General features: G+C 36.2%; 1 protein-coding gene across 2 annotated transcripts in view; it reads left to right on the plus strand.

Annotated features, from left to right (window-relative positions):
- The first annotated feature begins 1,082 nt into the window (after positions 1-1,082).
- LOC113050811 (plakophilin-4) overlaps positions 1,083-16,889 on the plus strand; it is a 33,346-nt gene continuing 17,539 nt past the window's right edge. Inside the window, exons 1-6 of one of the 2 annotated variants that reach the window (XM_026214128.1) lie at positions 1,083-1,532; positions 7,012-7,139; positions 8,702-8,814; positions 12,896-12,930; positions 13,734-13,856; positions 16,633-16,829. In XM_026214128.1, coding sequence (XP_026069913.1) covers positions 7,017-7,139; positions 8,702-8,814; positions 12,896-12,930; positions 13,734-13,856; positions 16,633-16,829 — 591 coding nt within the window. In that variant the 5' untranslated portion in view covers positions 1,083-1,532; positions 7,012-7,016. The remainder of the gene's footprint in view (positions 1,533-7,011; positions 7,140-8,701; positions 8,815-12,895; positions 12,931-13,733; positions 13,857-16,632; positions 16,830-16,889) is intronic. The other variant, XM_026214129.1, reaches the window with a different exon arrangement.

Raw genomic sequence — 16,889 nt, forward strand, 5'->3', positions numbered from 1 at the left:
CCCCAGTAGTATATGTTTGAAATAAGATAATAAGTGAAGTATAACTCTCCTTAAGAAGAAACCAAAGTCCAGAGCGGATGAGAAACAGAACTGTCTGACCTCAAGATGTTTCATTTTAAAAATTAAAACAAGCTGAAGTGGTGATAATCAAACTTATATAAAGGCTTCAGGTTCAGTCCCAGGTCGAGTCGACCCAGCACTGGAGAGTTACTGATGACAGTCCTCCTCAAACATAATATTTCCCTTGACTTGGGCATTTAAATTTTAGGCTCTGCAGTTAGTCTGCTGCAGGTCACATCAACATCTGCTAAATGCATCCTAAATACATCTGCATTCTTAGAAGCTGAAAAGGTTGTACTGCAATGCAATACAATACTGTTTCTATATAACCTTGTGGCATTTTTGGTAATTATTTTGAATTGATATCAGTGCATGGCACACATATTTGTGCGTGTAACACTAGAATGCCCTTTTGGATAGATTTAGATGGACTTGGAATACAAAGTATGAACAGTTTGACTGACAAAAAAAAAACAAAAAACAATATCCCACAGGTTCTCATAACAGTTCTGAAAATTGGACTTGTTACTGGTCTTCTGGCTTCGAACAGGTCCAAGAATCAGTGTGTGTGACTAGTTGGCAGAACATGAGAAGAGGGTCTCCTTTAAGTTAAAAGATGAGGTCCAAACACCTGATGGGTAAAGCAGAAGGAGTCCTGAACTGAGCTCAAAAAGCTTTGGTGCTGGCAGAACGGGTATTATGCTTACCCAGCACCTTTGTTATTACGTAATGTGTGGGAATTATGTCTTTTTTTTCTGGACTGCCATTTGTATTAATTAAATAAACTAAATGCGAGGCCAGATAAAGATGTTTTATACAGATAAATCTTTATATAATATAATATAATTTGATCGGGCAGTAAATGGTTTTATCATCTGACAGAAGCAGTTAGATCACTCCCAATGGGAGATGCCCTGTTATCCACACGATGGCAATGTTAGCTAATGTTTGCTTCGAAAAAGGTTTTAGAAAGTCGTGTTTTTATTATCACACAAAATATTCATGATGCGCCGGCTAGTCTTCCCCAAAGTTATGTGGACTTTGGTGAACCCACGTACTTTTAAATCCGACCCAAAGAAGACTAAACAAATATTTCGAGCAAATTAAAGTAACCAATTTGTGGGCGTTTATGCGCACTACAAGCAGATGTTCATTCGTGTGACCATTTAAGGGCTGTTGTTTTCGCTCTGGGACCGTCTTTTTCACGTACTTCGATGGGAATTCCATATTTTTGAATCAACTCCTGTTCGACTACATGGCCACACATTTTTAAATGCCCTGAAACAGCGTCTCTCTATGTGAAACGTCTACGTCACGCGCTCTGACCCTCTTGCCCATGGAAGCGCGTGAGACCCAGCCGGAGCCGCCCGTTCATCGCGTGAAAACACCTTCGGCAAGAATGTCATCCAGTGATTCTCTTACAAATGGATTTATCGGTCTCCGCAAATAATTTGCATTTCGGCGGTTTTGCGGTGAGTACGTTACTGGTGATTTCGCGCAGCTCCAATGAAGCGTTGCTAACATCTGGCGCGCGCTGGCGGCGGGAATTCATCGTTGCTTGTCATTTATCGGAAAGATCTCGTGCATCTCTCCTTCATTCAATTTCAGAACTGAGCTTTAATAGACGCTGTGGTCAGTGCACAAGAAGCGGTTTGCTTTTCGATGCCTGCTTTAAATCTCATTCCATCTTGCCTTTCTTCATTTCAGTGCTTAACTGTGCAGAAAATATTCATTCGTACTATAGTTATGCTTACGTAATTGAACTGATGGCCTTGTTTAATACATGAAGCTGAATAACTTGAGCAGGTGTAGTGTCGCTTCCACCTCTAATCGACATACCTACACCTCCCATCATCATCTCAAATCTATCATCAGTTCCTCTATGGCGCATTTCATCCATCTGTTCATCAGCTTCTAACCTGGGCAATACATTGCATGTTGCATTAGTTAGTTGGATTAATTAGAATCCTGGATGACGTGTTATGGCATCCTACAGTCCAGTATCCCACAGCCTGTGAAGTAGGCTGGTCTCCATTACGATTGATAGATGCTGTCACTAGGACTCAGGCTGGTCCATCTTTTAGACACTTTTCTTTATACATAATTGAGCATCCCTCTACGTACTTGCTCTCAGCTCCTGTTCTTATAATACGAGCTCGACAGAATGTAGAAGTCTTCATCTGTTTGGACTGTAATGGCAGTTGTGGTTGCAGTTTCAGCTGCCTCATCATATTGACCAGAGTTTAGATTGAATGCAGGTTTGCTGCTGTGCACCATAATTGCTGCTGTGCGGTGATTTGCTATGAGCAGTCCACAATTACAGTATGTAAAGATTGCAGGGACAATGCATCGTGATGCAGTAAGACGTGTTCCCCAGAGACCGAGCTGTCCCTACACTGCATGGCCATGTTATGTGGTCTGAAAAGCATCCCAGGGACTTTTGCGTGTAGGCTACATGTGCATTTGAAATAACAGAGTTCCGCTATTCATTAGAAGTGAAAGAATGATCTCTTTGACAGACGCGAGTCGTGGTGGTACACAATATCAGATGACTCCAATAAGTCACAAATTATTACTGTTTCTTGGTCATCATGGTTAATAGGATGGTTTGCTTGTTCCTCACCTCTCGTTTCTTCTGTATATAAACCCGGCGCTCTGACTGACAGCAGACTCCTGGTAAATCCAGTGTGAAGGTGGGTGGGGATTTTAAGGACTTCTAAAGTGGATTTTGGATTTTATTCTTGTAAATGCCAGCACAGTGGGCTACTGCCATTTATGAAGTTTATAAGCTTTAAATCATTGGATTATGTATGGATGTGGGTGTTTTTGTGTGTGTTCACTTTTCCGTGAACATGTTCTCTTGGATGGTTCATTTCACCGAACCCGTTAAAACAAAATGGTTCCAAGGTTTTTTGTTTTTTTACGTCATCACTCAACTACGTCACCCTTATGTATTTCTAGCAACTTAGTAATTGTTATACTGAAACAGTCAAATAAAGCATATGTGTTAAAGCAAATAGCTGTTTATTACTTTTTATTCACTAGTTCATTCTAATAATTCATAGAACATTTTCTGTTCATTTACTCACTCTTAGGCTTTCTTTCTACACAGTACGCTAAAGATGATTTTTAGCTGAAAGCATGGTCCCTGGTTATTCATAATATGCAAGTCAGCAGGTTCCATCACTTTAAGAGTTAAAAAGTCTTAATAGGAAACACAAAATTAATACTTACGACCCCTGATGATAAATGAAGTGAAACAATCAGTCTGTGCAAGAAACTGAATGTTATTTATAACGTTATTACCAGAAATCCACAGCCTCAGGCAAACGGTCCTGGAGCTCAGGATTTTTTGTTGCATGATGACGTATACACTGTAACAAAATCTCACATGGACTGACTTGTGTGCAGGACACATGTGCAGACCATGACCATTGAGTCAGACTTGACCAAAAAACTCGGCCTATAGGTTTAATTCATGCATTTTGAGCCAGTTCTTTCAGCAACTGTCTAGTAAGAGCCACCTAGTGTACTCTGATGTAGTCAAATTTGTTCATCGCAAATTTGAGGTGGCAGGCACACAAGCTAAGAATGAGCATTTTGTTAGGATTGAATGCCTAATCAATTTGTGAGAGTGACTAGTAGTATAGTTTTTTTTCTTATTTGAAAAAAAAAAAATTGTATATATGTAAAATGCGATTGTCATGTGCTTTTAGTTAATAAAGGCGGTTCTGTAATCAGCAGTCAATCATCATCATGTGCTTTCAGATGGAGCAGCATTTATTACACTGACACTACGGCTCAGTGTAGTAAATACTGCTCCATCTGAAAGCATGTGAAAATACCACATTTAAGAACATATTTTTACTCCAAACTGACTTCGTAACGTCAGTCAGGTGTTTGAAATAAATCCTTCTGTGAGATGATGTGGCTTCTTACACAGAATAAGGCACGCAACATATTTCATATTTTAAGCAGTAATAACGGTATTGCATTATAGATATATTTTAATATAAAATTATAAAAGGAAGAACTCAGATGACCCATATATAGTCATAATCGTGTGTTTATTAGTCACTTTGAATCAAGGAAAGCAGTTAAATCTTCTGTTTATCCAGCTACTGCTAAATGCTTTTCCTGGATTGCTTCTTCGGGGTGTATTTGGATTTTCAGCACAAGAGCACCCTCAGGCCTTCGGATGGAGTTTTACTGTTGATCACAGAACCGTGCTTCACTGAAAGATATGCATGACAATCGCAGCTTCTGTCAAATCGTGATTTCAACTCCTACATAAATTCCTTCACATAAATTGAATAAATAACTTCACATAAATTGTGCTGCCCTAAGTTCAACTTTTATGTATTTATTATTTTATCATTGACAAGATTGGTAAGTAATTGGAGATTATTGCATATGTCTATGTTTAAAGACAGCTGTAAAGATCCTTCTAAAAACTAGCTCATCAAAAGATCAAAATAATTGACTATTGATCTATGATTAGAACTGAGTGGACCAACTAGTTACCTATTATCTATAACTGTAAATACTACAATATATATAAAAAATAACGTCCAAAAGGTTATTTACTCCATTTTTGATAACCGCTATCAGCACTTAAATCTGGACTGTATAAACTTTAATCCAATACTTAAGTGATTGTGTAAATGTTTACAAATGCATACAAATAAAAAATGCTGTATGGTTGAAAACATGAGACAGCAACTCTTTCTGGATTAGTGGTGGCATGTCAGAGTGTTATTAGACATTGCTGAATCTTTATAGGAATAAGATCTGTATGTGCAGTAGGGGTGTAAATGTCATGATACGATATGATATTCTCACTCGCAGCAATGCAATATTTGCCGATACCTCAAAAATATTTGATAAAACTTCAAAATGATTTGATTATGGAGTATATCAATCGATTTAATATTATGATATGATATATCAATATTATGTACTATTTTAAACAATCATATACATTTTTGATAACTCACAAATGCAACCAGAATAATGAACATTCATCTGAAATTTCCACTTCCTGTACCTCAATTGGGACATTCACAACAACAAATAGGCCTACAGTTAAAAAAATAAAAATAAATTAAGTAACACATGAGATCAGTAATCTTATGAAATGACAACAGCAAGAACGTCTTTCAGGCTTCTGTGCTTAAATGTGCAATGTGTAAAATAGTGTAAATCCTCAACAGGAAACAACAAAAACTATAATAATACATTATAATGTAGAAAAATTACACGCAATAGCAGAAAATTAAATATAGTAGAACAAAGACACAAATGAAATAAACAGTGCATTTCAGACTTTTCATGTACTGTAGGTCTAAAAGGAGTTTTTAGGTACAGAAATTGTATAATTTTATGTAAAATAACACTGCATAGTCGTCACTTTGTGAATTAAATATAGATTAATTCTTAAAGTTGCAAAAGTCATTCAGTCAAGAGCAGTGAGTGATATTTTTTTTCTTTGACAGCAGCAGGTTTATTTAATCTGCTTTCACTTTAAGACCGAAAGCACGTGTATTGTTTTTTGAGCTTCTTACACCATGTGCATATATGATCGGGGTCAGGTGAACTGAAACCAGAGATCCCATAAAACCGATTAGTCGACTAGTCAATTTTGAAATATATAATTTTGTTCCTCTAATCTTTCATTATATAATCTCATTCCATCTACTCTTAGCTGAGCAGAACATCCTATCAAGATTCAGCTCATCAAAATCACTTCAAAAATGCAGCTAGACAAAGCTGAAGAATATGCTATTCTTTTTATCTTAAAGGCATTAAAGCTATCCAGGATGAGGAAAAGAGTACATCTGTTAATAATACTATTTTTTGCTGTCAGCTGGGGGAGGGTATTGGGAACAGGTTGTCTTGTCATGCTGTTGCATGCTGGGATGCTGGAACACACGTTGGAATATATCCCTTGTTGCCCTGCCGTAATGCTGCCAAGAACTCCAGGCTTTCTTAATAAAAGTGAATAGGACAGAGATTTGCATGCTGTTTTCTTGTACACCATCGATATGAAATGAAAAGTTTCCCTGTTTGCTTGCTTTAAACATGTTGCTGGTCATTGTGCACGATTCAGCAGTTCAAATTATTCCAAAGAAAAAATGTTTGCCTGTCCAGTATTCCATCAAATAGTAAATGATGCTATGTCAGGATGCTCTTGATGATGAACTTGACCTCCAGTCAAAAAGCCTCCTTTAAAGTGGTTGCCTGCTTTTCAAGATACAGTTAATAAAAAGATAACTTGATAACTTCAAGTCCTGTCACACTATAGAAGTAAAATGGGTACCGATTACTGTTTTAAGTTGACTTTAAGGAAGTCATTTACTTATATATCAGCTGGGCCAATTAGTCAGTCAATATCTTGCCAGTTTAATCGTTCTAGGGTTTTTCCTGTGATGTGTAAAAGCTGAATTTTCAGCAGGCATTACTCCAGTCTTCAATGTCACGTAATCATTAAAAATCGTTCTAATATCATGCTTGTTTGCAAATGTTGAAAACTGTTTGTCTAATCATGATCAATTTTGTAGGGATTGTTTTTTTTTTTTTTATATTTTAATATTTTGTAGCATTATAAAAGTCTTAGTTGTCATTTTAAAATAAATATGTGTCTTTTCTGAACAGTAAAAGTAAATAAAATTAAAAAATAAATAAATAAATAAACACAAATAATTCTCACTGACCCCAAACTTATGAATGATATAGTGTGTAACATCAATATCAGCATCGGCCATTAAACCCATCATGATTGACCATTAAACCCAACAACTATGGCTTGAAAAATGGAAACATTGTTTTTTTTTATATCTAAATAATTAGTAGGACATTGAGTTATATTGGACTGTATTTGCAAAGCAAGAGTGCATCAGTGCCACTGCATATAAATGATAATAGCTGTGTGTTTTGTGTTCCTGTGTGCAGGGGGAATGCCTACTCCCAGGCAAAGCCCTGTGGAGGAAAGGGAGGTGCTGAGTGGTGACGGAAGATCCAACAACAACAACATGGCTGATGCCACCACCACCAACCTGCTGGCCTCTGTTAAAGAGCAGGTATGCCGCACCGTTTCCGTCTGCCAGTGTCTGGCTGTAGGGTAGCTGTAATCTGAATAGTCACTCAAATATGAGATGTATTAAGTCAACCTTCTGCTCATTAGTCAAAAGTCATATTTGCATTATTAATTCTTGGGTGAGGAAAGCTGCCTTTGAGGACACAAATATCTGGTCTACATTGAATTTTAGAGCTGATAACCTTGTTTCATCAGTTTGTGTACAGTGTGGGTTAATTTAATTTTTATTATTTCATCAACCTTTTTGCTTAAGAACAAGATTCATATTAACCAGTTTTCTCACATCAGGTTTACATGGAATTTATGAGCTAGATTTGACCAAATTACTTATTTTGTTATATTTTATATATGTGTGTGTGTGTGTGTGTGTGTGTGTGTGTGTATGTATATATATATATATATATATATATATATATATATATATATATATATATATATATATATATATATATAATTATTATTATTATTATTATTATTTTACAAGGCACATTTTTAGGAACTGAATTCTTGTTTACATGTTTTCTAACGTTTCTCACATAAGGTCTGATGCGCAGTCCTTCTAATCTGTTTCACAGTTCAGTGTCATGGAAATTACTAATTGAACTGTTAGCTTAATCATTACAAATCTGGTTAATGCTGATAGCATTCATTAATGCTATGAGTCTCTGTTAAAATCTAACTGATTATCCCATTACCAGGCTTAACATGTTTCACTAGGACACCAGAAAACACAGCATGGATTTCATTGCATGGTGTGTGTGTGATTGCAGTGATTTGTGTGGTCAAGTCTTGTCGTTTCTTTGTGCTCCTCTTGGACAGAATCAGGACATAGGCAAGTATTGTCACTCTGAACAATAGGTTGAATAGAAGAGTCCTGGTACAGCTGGTAGCTCACAGCATGGCACAAGGCAGATAGCCATTGCCTGACTTATCTCGCCTGGAGAATAACACTCAATACTCTTTCTTTTCAATGGCTACATTAATTGCAACCTCTTATAGTGCTTGCCAGCTTGAAACCTGCAATACTTTCAGAATATAATATCTATTTCAGAGCATATACAATGCTCCAGAATCGTTTCGTTGCAGTCTAACAATGGCAAGCAATCATGAAAATATGCAGTGACACAACAGTGGTATTTTTTCTCTTCAGAACACTATAGTCAATACAACAGCAATGTGAGCTGTTTATATGTGTGTGAGAGAGTGTGTCTCCTTTAAGGACAGCTGCATCAACGAGTCTGTCTCTATCACAGAGAGGCAGACCAACAGTGCAGCCTTCTCGCCTTCCGCACACACACACACACACACATATAAACAAACACACATGGATTTCACACAGAGAGTCAAGAGTGGGGGGGAGGCCACAAATTCAGAAGCAAAAAGCAGTGAGACAGGATGGAAGCTGAAAAGAGACAGGATTTAAAGACAATGGATTCTGAAGCTAAATTAATGTTGTGACTGGAAACGGGTATGATGTGTGTACTGCCTTCACATTATGGATATGTTTTTGATGATTGTTTTTGTCCCTCCTGTCTTTTTTTGAAGGAGCTTCAGTTTGAACGGCTTACCAGAGAACTTGAAGAAGAGAGACAGATTGTGGCCAATCAGCTGGAGCGATGCAGGTTGGGGGCGGAGTCTCCAGGTGCTGTGAGTGACAGGTAAGAGGTAGTATTGAAAAACACTATGATTAAAAACTTGTGTTCTGCTAGTGGAATTTATTTTAGAGGTCTGATTTAAAGAAAGAGCTCATTTAAAAATGTACATTTCCTTTTTTTAATATATATATATTGAAAGAATGTCATGAAAGTAGCCTGTATGAAATTTTATACACTGTTCAATATCTTTGTGTGAAGAACAGACTCTTTAATCTTATTTGTGTTTCTTAACATTTAAATATGGCGTCTTGAGACACGTAACCAGGTTTAAAATGAGTGACGTCAAACATCATGGGTTTTTGCTTGTTTTGTCATACAAGTTTGGAGTAAATGATGGCAGATTGTATTTATGAGAAGAACATCTGTACTGCTTTCTAGTTATTACCATGAGGCCTGCTCAGTATGTTTTCCCTCTAAAAACATGTGCATGATTGTAAATATTTGATCACTCTTGCTGATGTGTTTTTTTTGCGGTTTTATAGTTGGCAGTGGCAGTACTTGAAACAAAATGAATTTTTTGGTCATGTACTCACCTTATATTTTACATGACTTATCTTCAGTGGAACACAAAAGCAGATTTAAGCAGGATACCAAGCCAATTTTGATTTGAATAATCCATTAATAAAATAACAAAATAATATACATTGTTACATGATTTTCACAATGAGGTTTTAGGAGGATGCTTAATTATTGCACTTTTATATTATTGTAAGCCTTCAAACGAATCTCATATGAGTGTATACGTGGCAACTATGCATTTAAACCCTCTCCCTCCACACATAAATGGATCATTCTCACGCCCCTGCCTACATGTGAAACACATTTAACTGTACAGTAGATGTAGTCTGTGTACATACTCGTTGTTCTGAGTTTCTCATGGTGTGTGTCAGTATGAAGGACAAGTGTGCAGTGAAGTGCAAACAGTTGTCTCTCTTTCCTCACTGAATAATTACTTTTTGGAAAGTGGGTGTTTGTCAATTTACAATAAACACATTCAAGCTTTAGGGCATTGTGAAAGTTTCTCATTTAATGAATGTCATGGAAAGAGTGCTCTTGATAAATCAGAGAGGTTTGCTTCAGCCATCACTTCAGAAAGATTTATTTTCTATCTGGTTAAACTGAAGTATAGGTTTTCGCCAGCTCTTGCTTTGCCACATTGAACTCTTTGTGTCTGTGGGCCCTATTTTAACGATCTAAACGCAAAGTGTAAAGCGCACGACGCAGGTGCACTCAAGGCGTGTCCAAATCCACTTTCGCTATTTTAATGACGGATAAACGGTCCGTGCACCGGGGCGCATTTTTGGGATGGGTTGTCCCTATTCTCTTAATAAGTTATGGGCGTAACGTTAATCTCCCATTCCCTTTATAGCAAGATGTTGGACCATGGTGGATCGCTTTTTACATGGCATAAAAGCTGAACGTTTCTCAAGCACTGAAACCGATCATCTACGGGACAAGCAGTAATCCACAAAAACTCAAAAATGCCAATTTCAATCATCATTTTAAGTAGTAATAGGCTGAATTGCAAATAGCAAGCCTAATTCTAATACATGCAATGACTATCCATCATTACATTTTTATATTTATGTAGCCTACACAATAATATTCTGAACACACGCCAGAACACACCTCTTTTTTAGACCAGCACGCCCATGGGCGCACAAATGCATTTGCTAATTAAATGACGTGACGCTGGACGGAAAAATGCGAACTGCGCCGGACTGAAACTAGCAAACACACTAGCGCTGCGCCTTGCGTCACATTGCGCCGGGTGTATGATAGGGCCCTGTATGTGTGTATGCACATGTCAGCTGCCATGTTTGTTCTCCTCATCTTTGAAGGAGTGTGTGTTCTGTTTTTTTTGTTTGTTTTTTTTCAGATGGCTTGTGCTATTTTGCCGCAGTATACAGGACCTTTTTTTCCTTTTGTTTGAAGAAGGTCCATGTGTGCATTCTTGCTACCATGTGCCCTGCAACCCATTCCTGCATTCCTGCTGTCCCCACTGCGCCCCCTTTCAGCTGCCGCTGTACACTGATGGCCGGTGTCCTTTGACCCCTCCTGTTGCAGTCAGTTTTGCTTTTTGGCAGGCATTACCGGACACTCGTCTGCTGTTTTAAGACAGTGGTGTCTACATTCTCTCATTTATTCAACCTGAACTCCCAATACCACATATCCTGTGATTTCTCTCTTTTTCAGTTCCTACAAATGCACAAGTATTTTAATTCCTTGTCATTAACCGAACAGGATTTTAAAAATCTGTGTCAGAGAGATGAACGTGACGGTCAGTAGACTGTAACAATGTGACTGATGTTCACTGGTAATGGTTTGCTAATGCTGGGCAAATGGAACAGATCTTTTTGCTTTTCATTGACTTATCGGAAGATGAGATGGGTCATTCTACAAAACGGATGCCATTTGTGTTTCTCTTAAATGTGTGAAAAATAACTAGAAATAGAACTAGCTAATGCCAACTTTTAGACTTGCACAGTACACAGTGATTCACAAACTAACACATCAACAAAACAACAGTACATTTATTTTAATTCGCTATCTATTTATTGTCCAAATGTTGTATGCAGGAAATTAAAATTTAGTTCATTGTCTTTACTTTTTCTATATACTTTACATATGTAGTTTAGAACTAATTGTATTAATATGCTGAAAATGTATTGACACTCATGCCATCCAAGATGTACTATAGATGAGTTCTTCATCTTTTCAAATCTTGTTAATGCTGTTGTTAATGCAAACTGACTGGTACAGATTTGGAGAAATTTAGCAGTACATCACTTGCTCACCAAAGGATCCTCTGCAGAACATGGGTGCCATCAGAATGGGAGTTCTGAAACAGCTGAAAAAAAGTAGTCCACACGACTCTAGTTCATCATTAAAATCTTGTGAAGTGAAAAGCTGACTGTTTTTAATACATTTATCATTCAGACATTTTTAGACTACAAACTGTTGCTTCTGGTAAAAATACGAGTCCTCTATAATGTTTCTTCCTGCAGTGAAAAAAATCCTGAAACAGGAGAGAAATATACCCAGATCAAGCACTGTTTAAAAGTGAGAACAGTCCAAAACCGTTCTAAAGCAATATGTTGTGGATTTTGATGTGAGAGGACTACAGGATAGAGAGTTATTGTGGATTATGGACTCATGTCACTGTGACATTCACATTGTGAGGTTTTGATTAGCTGTTTGTACTCTCATTCTGACGGCACCCATTCACTGCAGAGGATCCATTTCTCCAAATCTGTTGTGATGAAGAAACAAACTCATCTACATCTTGGATGGCATAAGGGCGAGTTTAATAAATGGTGCCAATTTAAAAAAGTTTTACAGATTAAGAAATAAATTCATAAGTTTTTGGCGTGGTGTAGATTCACAAGAGATGAAAACAATACTAATAATAGTTTTCTATTCAAAGGGTTTTAATTATACCTCTCTATATTTTGCCATCTTGAAATGATGTGATCTGTGGTGTTTAAGCAAACGTCAAAAAGAATCCTTACACTCATTGGCTTTGCTTCTGTAGCTACACGAGTTGTGTAGTGTGGTCTAGTGATTCGAAGACTGAAAGTTAGATAATGAACCACATTTATTATAGTGCTTTTCCAATGTATGGAACAGGAGAATCACTAGCAAAGACATACTGAATACACCATTAAAGTTTATATAGTGTTGTATTAATTTATCTTATGTTTCGTTGTGTGGATAGTGAGGGGGATCGTAAAATGTCCACCCAGTTACAATGATTTTTAGTAGTAAGCAAGTAATAATTGAAAAGTGTATATTTAATATCAGTATAAAATTGTCTCTTTAATAAACATTTTCTAGCTTCATATCCTTGGACTGATGTTAATAGTTTAATTAAAGCACAATATGTCAAATTAAATTATAAAACTGTCAACCGTGTTATACATATATTAAACTTAATTAATGGCATAATATATTACCACTTATACAACACTATTAGTATGTTTTGAAAAGTTACTTTAAAATCAGCTTATACTGAAAAAGGCACTACTTTCATATAATGCCTCAGATGAATTTCATCTTTTGTCATGTCTTCATTTTTTTCCAGCTCTTCTGAGAAGTCCCTCCTGTGGAGATCTGCAGGTATTTTTGCCTAGTTCTCTTCCTGCTTGTTAATTTTTCTTGCCACCTGTTGTAAATAAGAACAAGAAGAGCTTTAACATTTCAGTCAGCCCTGCAGTCACATACATACAGCACAGATCACATAGTTTAGCTTCGATGGCTGAGCTGGCTGATTTTTGTACTCAAGGCTCTCTGAAGCATTTAGAGGACAGTTATGCGTAATTGTGTGTACATTTTTTGCCTGACCTTTCTTTTCTCAGTGTGTTATGGTTTAGTTACAAGCCCCAGAGCTTTGCTATGTTGGCAAAATCATTGTAATATTTAATATTTAATATTTTTTATATGACTTTGATATCGCAAGAACTGTGCCAAGAGTTCTGGGCTTTTTCTTTTTTATTCTGCATGCTTTAAAATAGACACCAGACACTGTGGTCTTGTGTTCTGGTCACCCAACTTAATGAACAATATCCCATGAATTATTCCACTGAACATTTGGAATCTCTTTTTCTCCTTCCAAATCCTCACTGTGTGGCTAGAACTGTTTTCTACCCTTAACTTTAGCTCTAATTCCTATTGTCATATCTTATTGTGAGAAAGTCTGGAAACACAATAGACCAGATAGCTCATTTTTATCTGTGTAAATGACGGAAAGCATTGTAGATTATCTGTCAAGGACTTTTATTTTGGGTAAATGCAAAGGTGGCATGTTTTACAGTAGGCTAATGCTCCCTCTAGGTATGTCAAAGAATGAAGGTAACTGTATCTTGCTAATTTTCTCAAATACTTAAACCCTGCTCACAGTATGTTAACCCTTTGGTCATCAGAATCCCCAGGTGCAGGTGTGTCTAAGCAGTCGAATGGTTGCTCATCACCCACATTTGGGGTCAGAGGTCAGGGGTTACTCTACTCTCCTGAACTGGAACAGATCTCCCTGCGTGAAAGTGAGGGTCTGTTCATTCACACTCCATATTGCCTTCTGTCACTTCTATGTGAACAGTTTATACTCATACTGATGTTTTTATGCAGTATTCCAAGTTGAATACAACTAAAGATCTATGGGCAGCATCTTTGGCCTGCTGATGATTACCACAGAAGATAGTTTCAATTTATACACTGCAGTTAAGAAGAATGTTGTTGTTGTTGATGTTTTTGAAAGATGTCTCTTATTTGATGAAAAGAAAAAAAACACACATATATATATATATATATATATATATATATATATATATATATATATATATATATATATATATATATATAGAGAGAGAGAGAGAGAGAGAGAGAGAGAGAGAGAGAGAGAGAGAGAGAGAGAGAGATTTTAACATTTTACAATTTTGTATATTCCTGTGATGACAAAGCAAATCTGAATTATCGGCAGCCATTACTCCATTACTCTACTACTTCTTTAGTGTCTCATGATCCTTCATAAATCTTTCAAATTTGCTCATTTGTTATTAATAGAAGAACATTTCTTTTAAAAGAACAACATTTATTTGAAATACAACTCTTTTGTAACATTATCAATGTATTTACTGCCATGTTTAGACAAATTGAATGCTTCCTTATAACAGTAAAAAGTCTTTATACACCTACATTGGAAACCTAGATGGGATGCTCTTGCATTTAATAAGCTTATTATATTTTATAATCCTTTTGAAGCAGACTATCTTTTATAGGTGGATAGAAGTCTGGTTGTTTTTCTGGTGTAATAATTGTTAACGAGGTTTGCTTCATGCAAACAGTACATGTACAGTAGTTATGTCTTTTTATTACTTTGTATTCAGTATAGAAAGCAAATACCAGGTAAATGTTTGTGATCTACAGGTAGGCTTCTACTTTAAAAGAATTACTGTACAGTACACATGAGGTCTTTTATAGTACAAATATGTAATTTGATGATACCAGTACCAGTGAAAATTAACAAATCTTATTGTGCATACTCGGTTATTTACATATTAATATAATCATTAACCAATCAAAAGAAAACAATAGCATGCAGCCTTCAGTTAATTTTCAATTAGGTAGACATTACTTTTCAAGAGTTATAATTATTCAAAATAATTTAAATAATTAAATAAATTAGTTAAATAATTATTCAACTAAACAGCCAGTATCAAAGTAAAATGTTTTCCTAAAAAAAAAAAAAAACATAATTTCGGACCCACTTTATATTAAGTGGCCTTAACTACTATGTACTTACATTTTAATTAATAATTAGTATAATGTACTTATTGTGTACATAAATGTTTTTACATTGTACTTATATTTTAAAAAAACTACATGTAATTACATCTGAATTTAATTTCTGTAATTGCATTTATAAATACACTGTTGACCCATACTTTACACCTTAACCCGCCCTTAAACTCACCCATACCTCCAACCCTCTCCCTAACCTTACCCCATCCCACCTCAATAGCAGCAAAAGTGTTTTACAATACAATATGAACACAATAAGTACATTGTACTTTTTTTAAGTACATAGTAGTTAAGGCCACCTTATATAAAGTGGGACCATAATTTCTTTATGATTGATGAAAGAAAGACATAAATATCTTGATTGATAAGGGGATGAGTACATTATCTGTAAATTTTTGTTCTGGAAGTGAACTACTCATTTTTAACGCTAACTAAAGAACATCTCCTTTTCTCCTGTTTACATCAACATGTGACATTAAATTACTTTTTACCAGTGTTTGGAGTCTTTTAAACGGCGTTAGGTAACGACGTTATTTTTTCAGTAACGGGGTAATCTAACTAATTAATTTTCCCGTCGTTATAATGCCGTTAACATTACTGGCCGTTAATCCGTTGCGTTACTTTGCATTGATTTAATAAACGATGTAATCCGTACGCACCCCTGGCTCACACAGCGAGTGAGCAGGTGGGTTAATAACAAGATAAGTGATTATGATTGGCTAAGGCAGAGTCATGTGTTTCATGGTAGCCAATCAGAGCCAGTGTTTTTACGCCAGCGGCATTTTCAAGGTGGAGATATAAGCACTTATTCAAATTCATTGTGGCCAAAGGCAAGAACGTGCATTTAATGTGTACATGTAGTATGTGACACGCATCTACAAAGCTAGTGGCCAAAAACACTTTTCTTACAAAGATAATACTTGGAAGTGCAGGATAAAACTCTTGCTGTCTGTTGACGTGCAATAAATATTGAAAGTTATGTACGAACACCTGTCTGTTCTACTCATTTTAACTGACTTGTGAAAACTGCTCCAAAAAAAAAAAAAAAAAAAATTATTTGACACACATAGCAACTTTTTTTTTTTTTTTTTTACAGTTACGCAAATAGTTACTTTCCGTGGTAACGAGTTACTTTTATTATAGAGTAATTCAGTTACTAACCCAGTAACTTTTTGGAACAAGTAGTGAGTAAATATAACTAATTACTTTTTTAAAGTAACGTTTCCAACAGTGCTTTTTACATAATGCAGTTGCACCTATTACCGATATTGCAGTAAAGCTGGTATCAAAACCTGTTTATGTTAATTGTCAAGGAAAGTATATGTTTCTCATTCATTTTTTTTAAGTGAAAGACAGGTAATCATTAATCAACAACAGGCCATGGTTTCTATTGATAGAGCTTAATTTGTATTTAACTTAGCAATCCATAGTTCAAATATAATTATTTTACCATTTCTGAACAGAAAATATGTTGTCTATCTCAGTATTTTTTGTGCCTGTTTCTTGCTATTTCCTTTGCTTCAGGGTCTGCGCCAAACTCACGCAGCTCTACTCAAATGAATTCATATTCAGATAGTGGATATCAGGAGGTGAGTGGTTACTATAGTAACACAGTGACGCCCAGACGATCAGAAGGGAGGTCCCAGTCGACAAGCTCCGCCCCCAGTGGAAGCCCCACCCTCGCCATGAGCTCCAGGGCTGAAGGACAGGCCTCAGCACAGGTATACACACAAATACACACAGAGACAATGATTGATTCATTAAACTTTCCATAGGTTATT

This window comes from Carassius auratus, chromosome 31 (assembly GCF_003368295.1).
Source record: "Carassius auratus strain Wakin chromosome 31, ASM336829v1, whole genome shotgun sequence".
In the NCBI taxonomy this organism is placed as follows: Eukaryota; Metazoa; Chordata; class Actinopteri; order Cypriniformes; family Cyprinidae; genus Carassius; species Carassius auratus.